Below are 15,090 nucleotides of genomic sequence, written 5' to 3' on the forward strand. Positions count from 1 at the left end.
GGTACGTAAAATGGTCGCTATACATTATAACCTAAATGCTTCGGAATTCTCGCGGGGCTGCCCTTCAATACATGGTCATTAGATAAGAAATGAAATCTAGTAATTTGGACTTTATAATTAGTTTAATTAATTTTTTTTATATTTCATTCATATTTTACAACAAGTATTAAATAAACATCACTGCCCTAAGTGAAGAAATATAAATAAAGTAAGCACAATGTCATATATTTGTACTTTGGATCACATGAGAAAAAAAATTCACTCGAATTATCTAGTGTGAAATATCAGGCATACCAGACCCAGAAAAGTAGTAACTGCCGAATAGCGCGAAATGTAGGATTTGTAGATTTACGTATCCCTTGCTCTATTGCGTTAGGATTATTATTATGCCTCGTGGGGGAAAAATCTTGAGTTTTGTGAGAAATTAAGTCTTATCGCTAAGCTGGATATTCCTGTGAAACAATACCAGATTTCTTATTAGTGGTTGTTGTATAGGTATAAGTTTCTAATTAGAATAAGAAAATATATTATTTCTATCTCACAACCTCAGTATAATAGTCATTCAATTACACTGGCGGATTAGTTTAGAGGTTAGTGCACCCCACCCCACCCCCACCCCGGTCCCCTTTTTCTGTCGAATATATACATATGAAATAATAATTCAATAATTTTTAATTTTAATAAAATGTAATTTACCAATCGAATAAATATTATCACAAATATTTATTATATTTCTGTATGTTTTAACACTGACAAACTCTTAACTCTGATAAACAACAGCATCCACCCTTTTTCCCCTTTCAAGATTCATGGATTCTCCACTGAAATCTGCCTCGCCGTGTGAAACAGTAATAAGAATGTCTGCTTTCAAGTCGCTGATTAAGGAGATAATCATTGTGTTGCAGGTTTGAATTCATCTGAAGGACGTAGAGACCGGTCCTCCAATGAGACCGTATAAACCGAGGTCCCTTGTCGCTGGCACGAAAAAGATCCCTCACTGTGCAGGGGACCAGGACCCCCTTTTCTTTACAATATAAGCATAAGATTTAATAATTCAATAATTTTAGTGTGGTTGTGGGCTCCTTAACTCTGACAAACAACCGCTCCACCCCTCCCTGTCGCTGTTGGTGCTGGCACGAAAAAGGTCCTTCACTGTTCAGTGACCCAGAGTGTCGAGCAGCTTTCCAACGGCAATTGTTAGTGTTCCCATGAGTGAAAAATTGGAGCGAGGAACTTATTGCAGCATTTAAACACGTTTGGTTTTCGTTTCTTACAGGACCACATTTAACGATAGATGCCTGTCTCCAGTAGGTAATACCCCCCCCCCCCCCCCCCCCCCCCCCCCCCCCCCCCCCCCCCACGTGCATTCTCCATTCACAATACACAGTACCAAACTGCATTAACCGAAATACAAATAAATATATAAAAGGAAAATATATCAAGCACTATACCTCAACTCCTTTTATTTTTCATTAAAATCAATCCACGCTAGTCTATAATTTATCCATAATTTATATTGATAAATTGTTTATATTTACTGACATTTCCATTTTCCAGCATACGGATTTATATATAATAACCCCATTGTAAATTACAGATGAAATAAGAAATAAATTACCAACCGAATATGTATTATATATTATTAAAGAATATTTATTTTATTTCTGTTTATTTTAATGCATGTGGAATATTCCATGTACGAGTGAATAGGTCTCTAGTGATGACGTATTACGCATCTTATGAACGATAACTCATTATATGAACGATAACTCATGTTCGACTTCTTTTACGCCACATCTTCTAGTCATTACCGGTTACGAACAGTAATTTGGAGATTTTTTTTTATTTTCAACAATGGAAGATCGCAAATGAAAATGGTTTCGTCATACAGCCTTCAATGTCTTATCTATTCAAATTCCGACTATATTTCACCAGAAAAATATCCATATTGACCTCGGCTTCGCCTCGGTCAATATGAATATTTTTTCTGGTGAATAACAAACCATATTCAACACCAAAAGAGTCCATAATTGTATATTATAATAATTATGTACATTAATATACCCAATGTGTATTAGGGAATGACCCAAGAATTCAAGCAACAGTAGTCCCCTATGAACAATCATGATTGCACAGTTCTTCAATCGCATCAAATGATTACTCACCATTACAGGCTTTGCCACTAAAACCAGATCTACATTTACAATCTCCCTCAGCTATACAGAGAGATGTGTTCAGCAAATATTCACTCTCACAGCATATATCTATAATGATGTTGTTTTCTGAAACATGTAGCATTAATTGATGAGAGAAAAAGAAAGCAAATATCAAGTGGATGATAAGTAACCTTGAAACAATAATGTTATAGAAACAATGGGACCGTATTGCATATATTGTGGAATTTGTAAGAGAAAAACTAAGAATTCAAATATAAGTATTCATACTTATCATGTCTTTTCCAAGTGACAGTTCAGCGTCGTCGTTAGCGTTACATCCTTCCTTTAACTGCTCACAGGTCAGCATGAAGGATGGTAAACAGTTTAAGGAAAACTCCGAAAAGCAAATATCTAGAAAGAAAAATGTAATATATCAATGCAAACTACATCGCAATTTTAGAAAAGAAGAATGAAATCTGCATAAGATATTGCGCCTGATTTGTAATTATTAAATGAACTTTTGAGTTTAAGTAATGTTCGTTTACACTTTTTATTTCATTCACACTGTATACGAGGGACGTTCAATAAATAATGTCATCGGTGCTCGGAAAGAAACAAAAAACGCTTTTCTATGATTTAGTCTTAATGATTATACTAAAATGCTATCTTTAAAATAAAACACATGTCCGTAACAATTTCATTCAATTTCTGATTGTTTTAGAACACATTTTTGAATATAGCCCTTCGTATACTGGAATATGGCAGATCCTATGATTTCCTGTACTTTTTTTCTTTCTGAAAGGTATTTTTCTAAAGTTTGGTAAAGAAACAAGTCAAAGGTTGAGGGTGCTGGCCAACATTGTTGGTGTGAAAAAACATTAACTTTCTTTTTATACCCAGAAATTCTTTACTCTTCATGGCCTCTGTGTTTGGACGCTGTCATGATGAAATTAAATGTAGTGAATTCCTCATTCTGGCTCATTCCTCTCACAAACATTTTACTTTTTTGCAAAACTTTTGATTTCCGAACTCCTCCAGAAATTAAAATTACTCCCCCAATATGAATTTGAAAAACAAGACCACTGTTATTTAAGAAAGTAGCATATTTAAGATCTTCCGTTTCCAACGGAAGACCTTCTACTGATTCGTTTGTTTCTTTTCCACTATTATTATTTTTTTTTTCTTACCGATTTTGTGCAGGCGATTTCTCGAGAACGCCTCAACAGATTTTCATGAAACTTTCAGCAATGATGGCAAATCATATGAACTTAAGGCATTTTTTTTATTTTGCCGTCGTCACTTCCGGTCGCGAGATACGGCCAAATTTCTTTTTTTAAAGTGTCATTTTGTCCGGAAGTGTTCTCAAAAACGGTTGGAGATTGAGTCTTGAAACTTTCAGGGATGATAGATTGTGACAGGCTCTACTGAATTCTGTATAAAGTTTTAGTTGCCGTCACGTCCGTTGTCCACCGGAAGTAGTTTAAAAATATGCAAAATTTTATTTTTTTCTTTTTTAAATGTTTCTTATGGAGGCAAATAGAGTGTCTCGAGTAATATTATGTCCACCAGAAGTTATTTTTCCAAACCGGCAGTAGTCCAAAAAATGAGCATTTTTCATCGAAATTATCAGGGATGATATTCCTTCACACTCAGAGAGGATTTATAGGTCATTTTAAGTACTTCCGGTCACACCGGAAGTGAATAATAAAGACCGGAAGTTGTCTGTTGTCTGAAATTTACAGATTTCACTCTTTAATGTGTTCTCACGTATTTTGAGGAATTGATATGAACATTTTTTTCCATTTAAAGTTGTTTTATGATCATATCAAAAATCGAACGGAAGACCTACTCGTTGCTCGCAACGAGATCTCCTCTAGTCTTTTTAAACTGTTTTTGTGCTCTTGCAATTCTTTGTTCTTTTCAGGCCTTTGCTGTTTTTTCAAGTGTATCTCATCGTAAATTTGTTTTGAGGATTTAAAGCAAAATGGATTCAAGTTTCAATATCTGTTTGAATTTCAGAAAAACATGGATAAGTACATTTTTTTTAATTTTTTAAAATAATTTTTAGATATTCCTACACGCTGCGTTTTCACTCATTATTCAAAATATTGGATGACCTTTGAATATTAAACTTTTTACTATCAAATTTTTCTTTAAAACAGTTTGTGCTACCTACAAAATAATGTATATCAAATGTGCTATGTGTCTTAAAGTAAATCAAACATACTCAGTGATAATTTGCTAAATTTTCTCGAATTAACATTGGTTGTTGTATGTCCTTGTTGCCAAGCATGATACATATTTTTGATGCCCATTATATCATTTTTGCTTATTGAAATCCACCTGTTCATGTGTGTATAAAACAGGCATTGGTTGCTGTAAATTTCACATTTTTCAGTTAATATATCTTTGGGATTCTTAACATGTTTTACAACAGCTTTAATGAAGAGTTTATTTTCACTCTTATTTACTGATGCTTGACTATTTATTTTAAATGCAGTGTTCCAATAGCCCTTGTTTTCCAGCTTCTCACAATAAAAAATTGTGATGAAAAGTTGTCACATAAACTGTTATTCATTCATTAAAGATTCAATAATTAGAGAAAATCAAGCTTAATGGAAAATGATTTCTATTTTGTATGTCATCGAGGGGATGACATTATTTATTGAACGTCCCTCGTAGTTTGAAGAATTATACAGCATGAAACATGTCTATTTTCGGACAATTTACACAAATGAACATTTTCTTAACATATAAATACTAGTAATTCAACTTTGGAAAATGGTTTGACAATTGATTAGGGGTCCGAAAAGAAGGATTGCTTTATTAAGGAGTTCAAAATTGTGTTCTAAGTAATTCTAGGGCATATATTCCTCTGTAGAGAAAGCAAATATTATTAAAATGTTATTTAAAAACTTCTACATGAGAAAAAAAAACGTAGAATTTCGAAAATAGATACGTTTTATCAATCATTTTAAAATCAAATATAGTGAGTCTAATACACATTTTTATAATAAAAGACACAGCAGAGTAAGCCATTTGGGTGTTTTACTGACTATAGACGAAAGTAAAATTTTCCACTATAATATAACTTACTTGCTGATGAGCATGTTCCATTTTCATTGTCGCAAATCTCAGTGGCATCACATGGGCAATTTTTACTACAATCATCCCCATAATGAAAAGGATCACATCCTATGAAAACAATAGTTAAGATAATATTTGTTCGATCAAACTGAAATTGGTAAGGACCACATTTATCAACACAATAGAATTCTAAAATTCTTTTTTACGGATAAATAACGCAACAAGTTGTCTTCCGAATTTCAAATTTATTTTATTACTGATAGGTGTCTCTTTCACTTTAAACATGATACGTTATTAGTTAAGCAATGTTATGTTAGACAACGCCACATAATGTTGGTGGGAAAAAGGGAAATGTTACCTTATTTTTTAATATAATTTTAGAAAAAACTTTACAAATATACAAAACTATGTAAAATATATGATCTCGAGGTTAACATGATTTTCAGCAGATATTAAAGATAATATTTTTCTGCGAGAGTGGCTTCTTGAAAATAAATTCTTTGCGATTATTGTGATGTGACGTTTGTTCTTACCTTGCTCGCATTTCTCTCCAACCCAGCCTGTTTTACATTCACAATCCCCATTTGAGGAGTTACAATACAGGGAATGGTTCCTAAAACAGTCACACGTATGGGCACAATCTGGTCCGAAATTATACATCTCACAACCTGTTGACAAGAACATCAACTCAGAGAAATCAAGAGTGTACTGTATCATATTATACATTGTACTCTATCATGTCACAAATTGTACTCTATCATGTTATATGTTGTACTCCATCATGTAAAACATTGTACTCCATCATGTTAAACATCATTGTACTCTATCCTATTTTACATTGTATTCTATCATATTTTGAAATTCTTCAAAATCATATGTTGGTTAGATTATTTTTGATATTCAACAGAGCCAAAATGAATTTGAACTACCCTATAGATATTGGATTCGGAAACTTCATAAAAATCCTTACAAACAAAGATACATTGCGGGTTCCAGTAAATGTTCAACCAAGCCTCTTTCGTTACTCCTCACTAAGATATTGACAATAGTGAAGGATAAACTTCAAAAGTACTGTGCAGCAATATAGTTAAGAAGTGGTGTGAATCAGATGTGGATACACAAAAATTCTAAAGAACTCGGACAATTTGAAATAACAAGATTTTACCAAAATCAACAGCTTAAAACCTACGATTTTTCAACTTTATACACAACCATTCCCCACAATAAATTAAAGACCAAGCTATTTGATATCCGTGACAGCTGCTTTTTCAATATAAATGGACCTTGTAAATTTACTTACCTGGTCATTGGTCATTTGCAAAATGATTTTGTTAAAACACATTCTGATTGCACACATAAGTACTCTGAAGTTGACATCAAAAAAGATGCTTAAGTTTCTGATTGACAATATCTATGTGGTTTTTGGAGACCAGGTCTGCCAACAATCTACTGGAATTCTCATGGGTACCCATTGCGCTTTGTTATAAACAGACCTATTTTTGTAATCATATGAAGCAGAATTTGTGCAAAATCTTATGCGTGAAAAGAAGAAAACACTTGTTGTGGCCTTCAACCCGACATTTAGATATATCGACGACGTATTGTCAATTAAGAATGGTAATTTCTATTCCTACGTCGATACGATATATCCTGGAGTGCTTGGGATAAAAGATACCACAGAGTCTGACAGTTCTGTTTCATATTTTAATATTTTACTTGAAATCTAACACTCAAGCTATATGATAAAAGTGATGACTTTAACTTTTCCATTGTCAACTTCCCTCACTTATGCAGCATTATACCTTCATCACCTGCATACGGAGTATATATATCTCAGTTGATTCGATACGCAAGAGCATGCTCTACGTATGAACAATATCTAAAACGGGGTAAACTATCAGCAAGCAAGTTGATGAAACAAAAATATCAGCAGTCTCGTTTAAAGTCATCATTTCGTAGGTTCTATGGTCGATACAATGACCATGTAAACAAATACAATTAATCATTAAGTCAAATGCTGACTGACGTTTTTAATACTAATTGTTAGTCCATTACTTATACATTGAATCGACGACGGATTTTTCCGTTATTTCCCGATCATGACAAGGAGCATACGGCCGGTATGACCGGTCAGCAGGGGATGCTCATTCCTCCATGTCACCTGATCCCACCTCTGATGTTTTAAAGGTCCTTGTTTGCTCTGTTCCTATTTTTATTGTTTTATAGACTTTGATATTGAATACTTTTCTTTATTTCCATATCCTTTATTATATATTGTACTTTATCATGTTATACACTGTACTCTATCATGTTATACATTGTACTCTATCATGTTATACATTGTACTCTATCATGTTATACATTGCACTTTATTATGTTATACATTGTACTTTGTCAAGTTATACATTGTACTCTATCAAATTATACATTGTACTCTATCATATTACATAGTGTAGTCTATTGTATTTTAAACTACAGAAGTTATTATACCCCTGCTTGAAAATTTGGAGGGTATACAGTGATCCGTCTGTCTGTACGTCAATCCGTCCGTGTGTTACGCTTTTGGATACCCATCTCTTATCCACAACTCCTCTTCTTCCGCTGAATGAAATTTAATGATACTTTTACAGAATCTTTGTTGCATGGTGTGATTGTGCACCTATCATTTTTCTTTTTGATCGGACACATATTTTTGGTTTCCCATTATAGCAAAAGATTGACACGGCCATTTTTTTTCTTTGATATTGAAGGGTACCCATTTCTTATCCACAGCTCCTCCTCTACGACTATAAATAAAATTTGTTGATATTTTCACAGATTCTTTATTACATAAAGCTTATGTACACCTTTTATTTAACTTTTTTATGTATGACATTTTTTGTCGGGTATCCAAAAGCAAAATTTTGATTTTGCCACTATAATCAATCATTTGAGAGGCATGAGGTATCATTTAATGAGCTCATTGCTCAGAGTACCTATAGTTACATGTATTATACTGAACTTGACTATGAAAAGTTTCATCTCCTTGATCACTACATACAATATGTACAAAGGGTTCACGGCGGGGGGTGACGGTCAACGGGAAATGCCCATTACATAAAATATGTCATCAGAGTGATAAAACAAGTGACGCATTTACATTGAACACTTGCCATATTGCAAAGTGCAACTATATGGATTTTACTTCATAGTCACTTTGAACAGAATCATGTGAAATATAATGAAATCTTACCATATATTTCAGAAAGCAAAACAAAAAGTGTAACTGAATATTTTTTTTTATCATGCAAGTATAATATATAAAATACGTAAATAAAAATAGAATTCATGTAAAAAATTATAAACATACTAGTAAACTTATGAAGTACTTAGACAGGTCCTAGGATTGTGTCTTAAATATGCTTAAGACCCTTCTTAGATATTCTGTCCTCAATAGCAACTTTTAAGATTAAATGGAATTGGATGCATAACAGATGTGTAGGTGTTGAACTCAGTATATTTAGACATATTTCCCATTTATTACTACATGTATTAACATGTATTGGTGGGATGTGTTATCTCCCTCTGTTTTTACATACTGTAGTTTATAAAACATCAATTTAAAAAATTTATTTTGTAAAAATTATTTTTAAATAAAATCACTTCTCACCATAGACTTCAATGGAACTCTTGTTCATATTATATTTACATTTAGACTTTATCCTTGTTTCAATAAAAAAAATATTTTATTAAATAAGGTCATCTTTAAAATCAAGTCTGCTTGCCTTCTACCCCCTCAGGGAAAAATTATTGAGTCGGTGGGAAACTTTTTTTTTACCGAAAATGTCAACATATTTGTTAGCGAGAGAAGAGGAATAAAAAGAAAAATAATTGTGTGACCTGGGATAAAAAAAGGTTAATGTTGGGCAATTTTTAGTCATTCAGTCAGGAAAGGGCAACAAAACAATTTTTTAAAGATGCCTAATAAGAAATTAAAGCATCCAATTCAGGTGTATTTATTACTGAGCAAATCATTTTTGATCGAGGTTATAAAGCAATATTAACTTATTTGTAGTTTTATCTCAGACAAAGACATTGCAAATGTTGTTCTGATGATTGAATAAGGTAATTCCTAAACTGAATTGAACCAGTAGAAATAATCTTGTCCATTTGTCCATTTGTGATGTTATTACTATCAGGTGAGATTGAAATGCAAATAATAAAATTTATGAACAAAATTACCATGATCTCATTGGTTCTTTACAGTCTACAAAACCTGTATACATGTACTAACCTAAGGAACAGTTTTCACCTCTTTTCCCGCTCCTACAAAAGCATTTCCCGGACACTGGATGACAGACCGGATCTTGAAAGTTTGAACAGTTACAGGGTAGTGAACAATTAGGACCATAAAAACCACCATGACACTCTGAAATAAAATAAAGATATCTAAATCTGAGTCTGGTTTATCAGTTTGAAAAAATAAAACTGTCTGAGTTTCAACAAAATGTTTAAAAAATTAAATGATTTATAGGTCATTTTCTTATTACAAGTGATAATAGTCAACAACCTTATATTCCCATTTTCTCATACTGAAACTGCAAACAAACCTATAAGAGAACTTATTAATATACTGTAGAAGTACATGTACTTTTTTCCGCGTTGTATCAATTTATGCTATGTATGCATGTATGTATACATTCTCGGCGGAAATTTGTCCCATCATACTTAAAATACATGTAAGGCGTATATTGCCAGTCTAGAAAATCCGCTTAATTTTCTACCCGCGGTTTAAAAAGAAAGATTCCGCGGAATTATGACCCCGTGGAAAAAAGTACGTCTACAGTATAAAGAAAAATATCCATCAGCATATACACCTTCTTGACATATTTCCCCGGTCCATCCATTCACCGACGAGCAGTCACAATTTCCGGTCACGTGATTACAGGTAGCATTATTTTCACAAGAACATTCAAACTGGCATTTGTCTCCGTATTTTCCTGATTTACATGCTGAAAATATTGAATGAATTAAAGCAATTTAATCTCTGAAATTAACAAAAGAACATTCAGATTACAGAATGATATAATAAATCTTTAAATATTTATTTCCATATTATATTGAAATGATATTTGACAAACGTTCTGAACAATTATCCCCCATCCATCCCGGCGAACAAAAACAACTTCCATTTGCGTCACATCTGTGGTACTGTCCGGCTACACATGGACATGGTAGTGTGCAGTTCTCACCATACGTGGTAGAGTTACAAGGTACTGGAATTTATTAAAAACTGAGTTACGTTGAACGTTTAATGATTTACAATATACTTAGTAGATGAATAAAATGTGTATTTTCAACACAGTATATATCTTACAATATTTACATTTCAAATGTCTTCGTCCGAGATAAAATTACAAATAATTAATGTACTTTACATTGTATTTCTACATAAATGCACTGATTCATCAATATGCTTGGTTAAAAAAAATAACGTGCGGATCGGGACAAATAGAGACAGAAGTGGGGCTTAGAGAAAGTGGATTTGCGGACACAAGAGCATGTACGTATAAGAAATAACTGTCAGAATTTTTTGATTTTATGACGCTGATCAATCGATTGGGTTGCGTGATAATTTTATGCATAAACACCGTTTATAAAAAAAAGTTTATGCAAATTATCACGCAAGCCACTCGATTGATCACATCATGAAACAAAAACTTAAACAGTAATTCTTTAATCAAGGTTTAAGAATTCACAGAATTTAAAATTAACTATATTAATTTCTGCATTACATTTTTTTCTATTATGACAAGGAGCACACGGTGGGTGTGACCGGTCAACAGGGGATGCTCACTCCTCCATGGCACCTAATCCCACCTCTGATGTTTTGGAGGTCCGTGTTTGCTCAGCTCCTATTTTGTATAGTTTTATGGAATTTGATATTGAATACTGTTCGTTATCTCCATATCCTTCCTTCTAACCTCTCTGGGCTGCCATCTCTCAAATTTGATCGCATGATCAAGTATATATATATCAACATCTAGTCTTTTGTTACTTTTCATAGATTCTGATAAACATATTGATTTGATGTTTGTAATTAAGGATTATAAATAATAATAATAAAATTATCTAAAAAAATTATCACAAAAGGAAATTTGAAAAAAACTTACATTTTGTACATATGCCAGTGATGTTTTGGTACCCCTCACAACATCGAAAGGTCTGACGAGTAATGAAATTAATTGTTTTTCTAGTCTTCACACAGTTAAAATATCTGAAAATTTAAAGGTTGTGTTTAGTTTAAACAAATTATGCAATCGAATAGCATATTTACAGAAGTGAAATATACGAGGGTTGTCCCAGAAAAATGCGAACATTTTTTATATCTTTTGTTTTACTAGGACTATAAAGTTAAAAATTTGCATATATCATGATCAACATTTTTTGAATAACACTTAAAAATTTCAAAGAAATATCTCTATAAATAAAATTTTCCTCTTATGTAAAAGAATCTATCAAATTAGCTGTCGGCGCAACACTGACGACGTCAAAACGTATCTCGTAATGTATAACGAACAATATTCAAACTCAAGTCCAATGAACGATACAAAACAGCAGAAGAGCAAACAAGGCCCTCCAAAATATCGGAGGTGGGATCATGTGCCATGGAGGAGTGAGCATCCCCTTCCGACCGGACACACTAGCCGTGTGGTCATTGTCATGATTGGCAAAATCCGCCGTGTCTCGTCAATTCAGTGTGTAAATAATGGACTAACAATTAGTATGAAAAATATCAGTCAGCATTTGACTCAATGATAAATTGTACTAGCATTTCCTGACAAGGTCTTTGTATCGACCAAAGAATTTACGAGCGTATTTGCGCTAATTTTCACTTTTTTCCATTTTCCACACATAAATCTGCATATTTTGCACTTCAATCTGTATAGTTTCCTCTTTAATCTGAAAAATTTACACTAAAATATACAATTCTTAGCTCTTCAAAACCAAGAGTCAGTTTATTATTTTTTTCTCAACATTCCAAACAATTAAAATCAATTTAATCCATCATACATAAACTGGATCCCAAAACTCCTCACAAAGATACATTATTTCATGTAAGAATTGCTGTATATCTACATGTTCTATTCAGCCTCTTTCTTTACTCCTCACAAAAATACACAAATTAAGAAGAAACTTCGGAAGCAATGCAAAATAGTCTATTTGAGAGGTGGTGGTAATTATTATGTATCTTTAATATCTTAGTGTAGTTTACTTGCATGCCAAATGACTAGTATATTATAATCAGACTAAAACTGTATTTGGAGTAGAATTTTGAAAAGTATTTCATAAAATTTCTATTTTTAGTAATTATGACAACACCGTTCATCGCAATCAAAAATCAATACACAGAATTATGTATAGTCTACTTGTGTGCCAAGTTATATTGAAATCAGATTAAAACTGTATGAGGAGTAGCACTTTAAGGTGGCTCATTACATCCACAGTTTATCTTAGATTTCAATACAGCACCACTTATAATGTAGATGTCAAATATCCAGATGGGGGTATTAATATCATAAATATTTTTTCTAGAATTTTTTAGTTTTTGTTTTATTTTAGTGAAATGTTTTATTTCAGGTTTATTATTCGATCACAGAATTTCTGAACTTTCAGTGTCAAATGATGGGCATCTTCTTAAGACAAGTACACAAAGTGAAAATACCTCATAATACCTAATGATAATTTTATTAGAAAAAATAATTAATTTTCTCCTAGAAAACAATTAATGTCATTATCTTTTTAATCTATGCATAAAACATTTTAAAAATGTGTTCTGAAGAGACAAGGAATGTATTTCAATGAATTACATGTGTCAAATTGAATGAAGAAAGTTTAAACGAAATGAAAAATCCAATTTAAAAAATATTTGGTATAAAAAGTCCACTTTCAAGAGTTATCTTTCCTAATTAGCCAAGACTCAAAACACTATGGAACGTTTGACATTACATCTAAAATTCAGAATAAAGCTTTAAATTGCCAGAGTATACATTTAAATCAATAAAACAAATATATAAATGAACACCAACACAGTAAATAGCGCAATTAAATAAAATTTTAATTTCAACAAGGTTGTAGATTTTAACTCAAATTTCCTCCATACATACATGTCAGTGATTGATAGAGTTCACTGCATGCATGGCTATGAAATTGACATTACTTGTTTGGCGAAGATTTGACTGTTGCTTTCTTTTGTTTCTGCCTAAAAGCAATTCTTCTTGGTTTATGCATAACGAATCCGTTACTTTGTTTTCACTATTTACAACACCGCATGTTTCATCTATTTTTAAAGCGTTTTAAAGGTCAGGGTCATATTATAGAGGTACCTATACAACTCGTCCCCTGAGCAAACCGGTCGACACAATGGAGGTTTATTTTTTTGTGTAGTACGTCATCAAAAAGTGGTGTAATGAGCCTCCTTAAAAGTGTTTCACAGAAATTTATATTTTTAGTAATCATGGCAACACCGTTCATCGAAATCAAGAACGGATACATATAATATAATGTATCTTCGTGTAGTCTACTTGTGTACCAGGTTATATTGAAATCAGACTAAAACTACAGGAAGAGTACCAATTTAAAAGAATTACACAGAAATATCTATTTTTAGTAACCACGACAACACTGTTCATCGAAATCGAAAACCGATAGGCAGAATTATGTATCTTCGTGTAGTCTACTAGTGTGACAAGTTATATTGAGGTCAGATCAAAACTGTAGGAGGAGTAGCAATTTAAAAGTATTTCAAAGAAATTTCTTTTTTTAGTAACCACGGCAACACTGTTCATCGAAATCAAAAACCGATATACAGAAATATGTATCTTAGTGTAGTCTACTTGTGTGCCAAGTTAAATTGAAATCAAACCAAAACTGTAGGAAGAGTAGCAGTTCAAAAGTATTTCACAGAAAATTCTATTTTGAGTAACCACGGTAAAACCGTTCATCGAAATCAAAGAACCGATATACAGTATTATGTATCTTTGTGAAGTCTACTTGTGTACCAAATTATATTGAAATCAGACCAATACTGTAGGAGTAGCAATTTGAAAAATTGTTTACAGACAGACAGACGGACAACGGACGCATTACTATCGCATGAAACATTCCTAAGATTTATCCTAAGATTATTCCTAAGATTTTCCCTAAGATATGGCATAGGACGAAACTTAGGAACATCCTAAGATGTATCTCGACGGTTAATTAGGAACATCTTAAGTTAGGACATCCTAATTTACGATGAACTCTTGTTTCTTAAATATTTATAAATAAATATGAAATGTTGGAGACATATTTAGAGGGAAAAATTACATAACTTTAAAAAAGGAAATCCATCTACATGTACATGTGAACTCAGTATATTTTAAAGTTTGCAATTTTTTTTAATCATAAAATATTGTAAATTATGTTGCAAAGAGGAGGTTTGTGGGTAACACTTCTTATTTAATTATTTGCGTAAATCATCAGCTGAAGAATACAGAGACTGCTGACAAACAAGAAACTGTTGCTTATACTTGCAATGTGCAAAATCGTATGCATCACAACAAACTTAGGATGATCTTAGGTCAGGTTTTATGTTGTCCTAAAGTTAGGACAAACTTAGGAAAGTTCCTAAATTTAGGAAAACTTCGAGAAACTGACTTAAGACTAAAGGATATTTCCTAAGACGTTCTTAGGACACACCGTGGTCCTAAGATAGCTTCGTGAACATGCCTGCTGGTCTCTGACCAGTAGAGCTAATAAAAATGAAATTAAATTCGTAAATAAATATGCCTTGTCACTGGTCATTTGCAAAATCATTTTGTTAAAA

The 15,090-nt window shown here is 32.5% G+C and overlaps 1 protein-coding gene across 1 annotated transcript in view; it reads right to left on the reverse strand.

Annotated features, from left to right (window-relative positions):
* The window catches only part of LOC134229241 (protein draper-like), a gene marked incomplete at its 3' end in the record, with an annotated part of 36,766 nt that overhangs the window by 13,198 nt on the left and 8,478 nt on the right, over positions 1–15,090 (reverse strand). Inside the window, exons 5-12 of the mRNA XM_062710947.1 lie at positions 11,396–11,499; positions 10,364–10,498; positions 10,100–10,234; positions 9,517–9,651; positions 5,777–5,911; positions 5,253–5,351; positions 2,445–2,567; positions 2,166–2,264 (exon numbers count right to left, since the gene is read on the reverse strand). Of these exons, the coding sequence (XP_062566931.1) occupies positions 2,166–2,264; positions 2,445–2,567; positions 5,253–5,351; positions 5,777–5,911; positions 9,517–9,651; positions 10,100–10,234; positions 10,364–10,498; positions 11,396–11,499 (965 nt within the window). The remainder of the gene's footprint in view (positions 1–2,165; positions 2,265–2,444; positions 2,568–5,252; positions 5,352–5,776; positions 5,912–9,516; positions 9,652–10,099; positions 10,235–10,363; positions 10,499–11,395; positions 11,500–15,090) is intronic.

This window comes from Saccostrea cucullata, unplaced genomic scaffold (genome assembly GCF_032062105.1).
Source record: "Saccostrea cucullata isolate Sc308-1 unplaced genomic scaffold, CSIRO_AGI_Scuc_v1 ctg4909, whole genome shotgun sequence".
Taxonomy (NCBI): domain Eukaryota; kingdom Metazoa; phylum Mollusca; class Bivalvia; order Ostreida; family Ostreidae; genus Saccostrea; species Saccostrea cuccullata.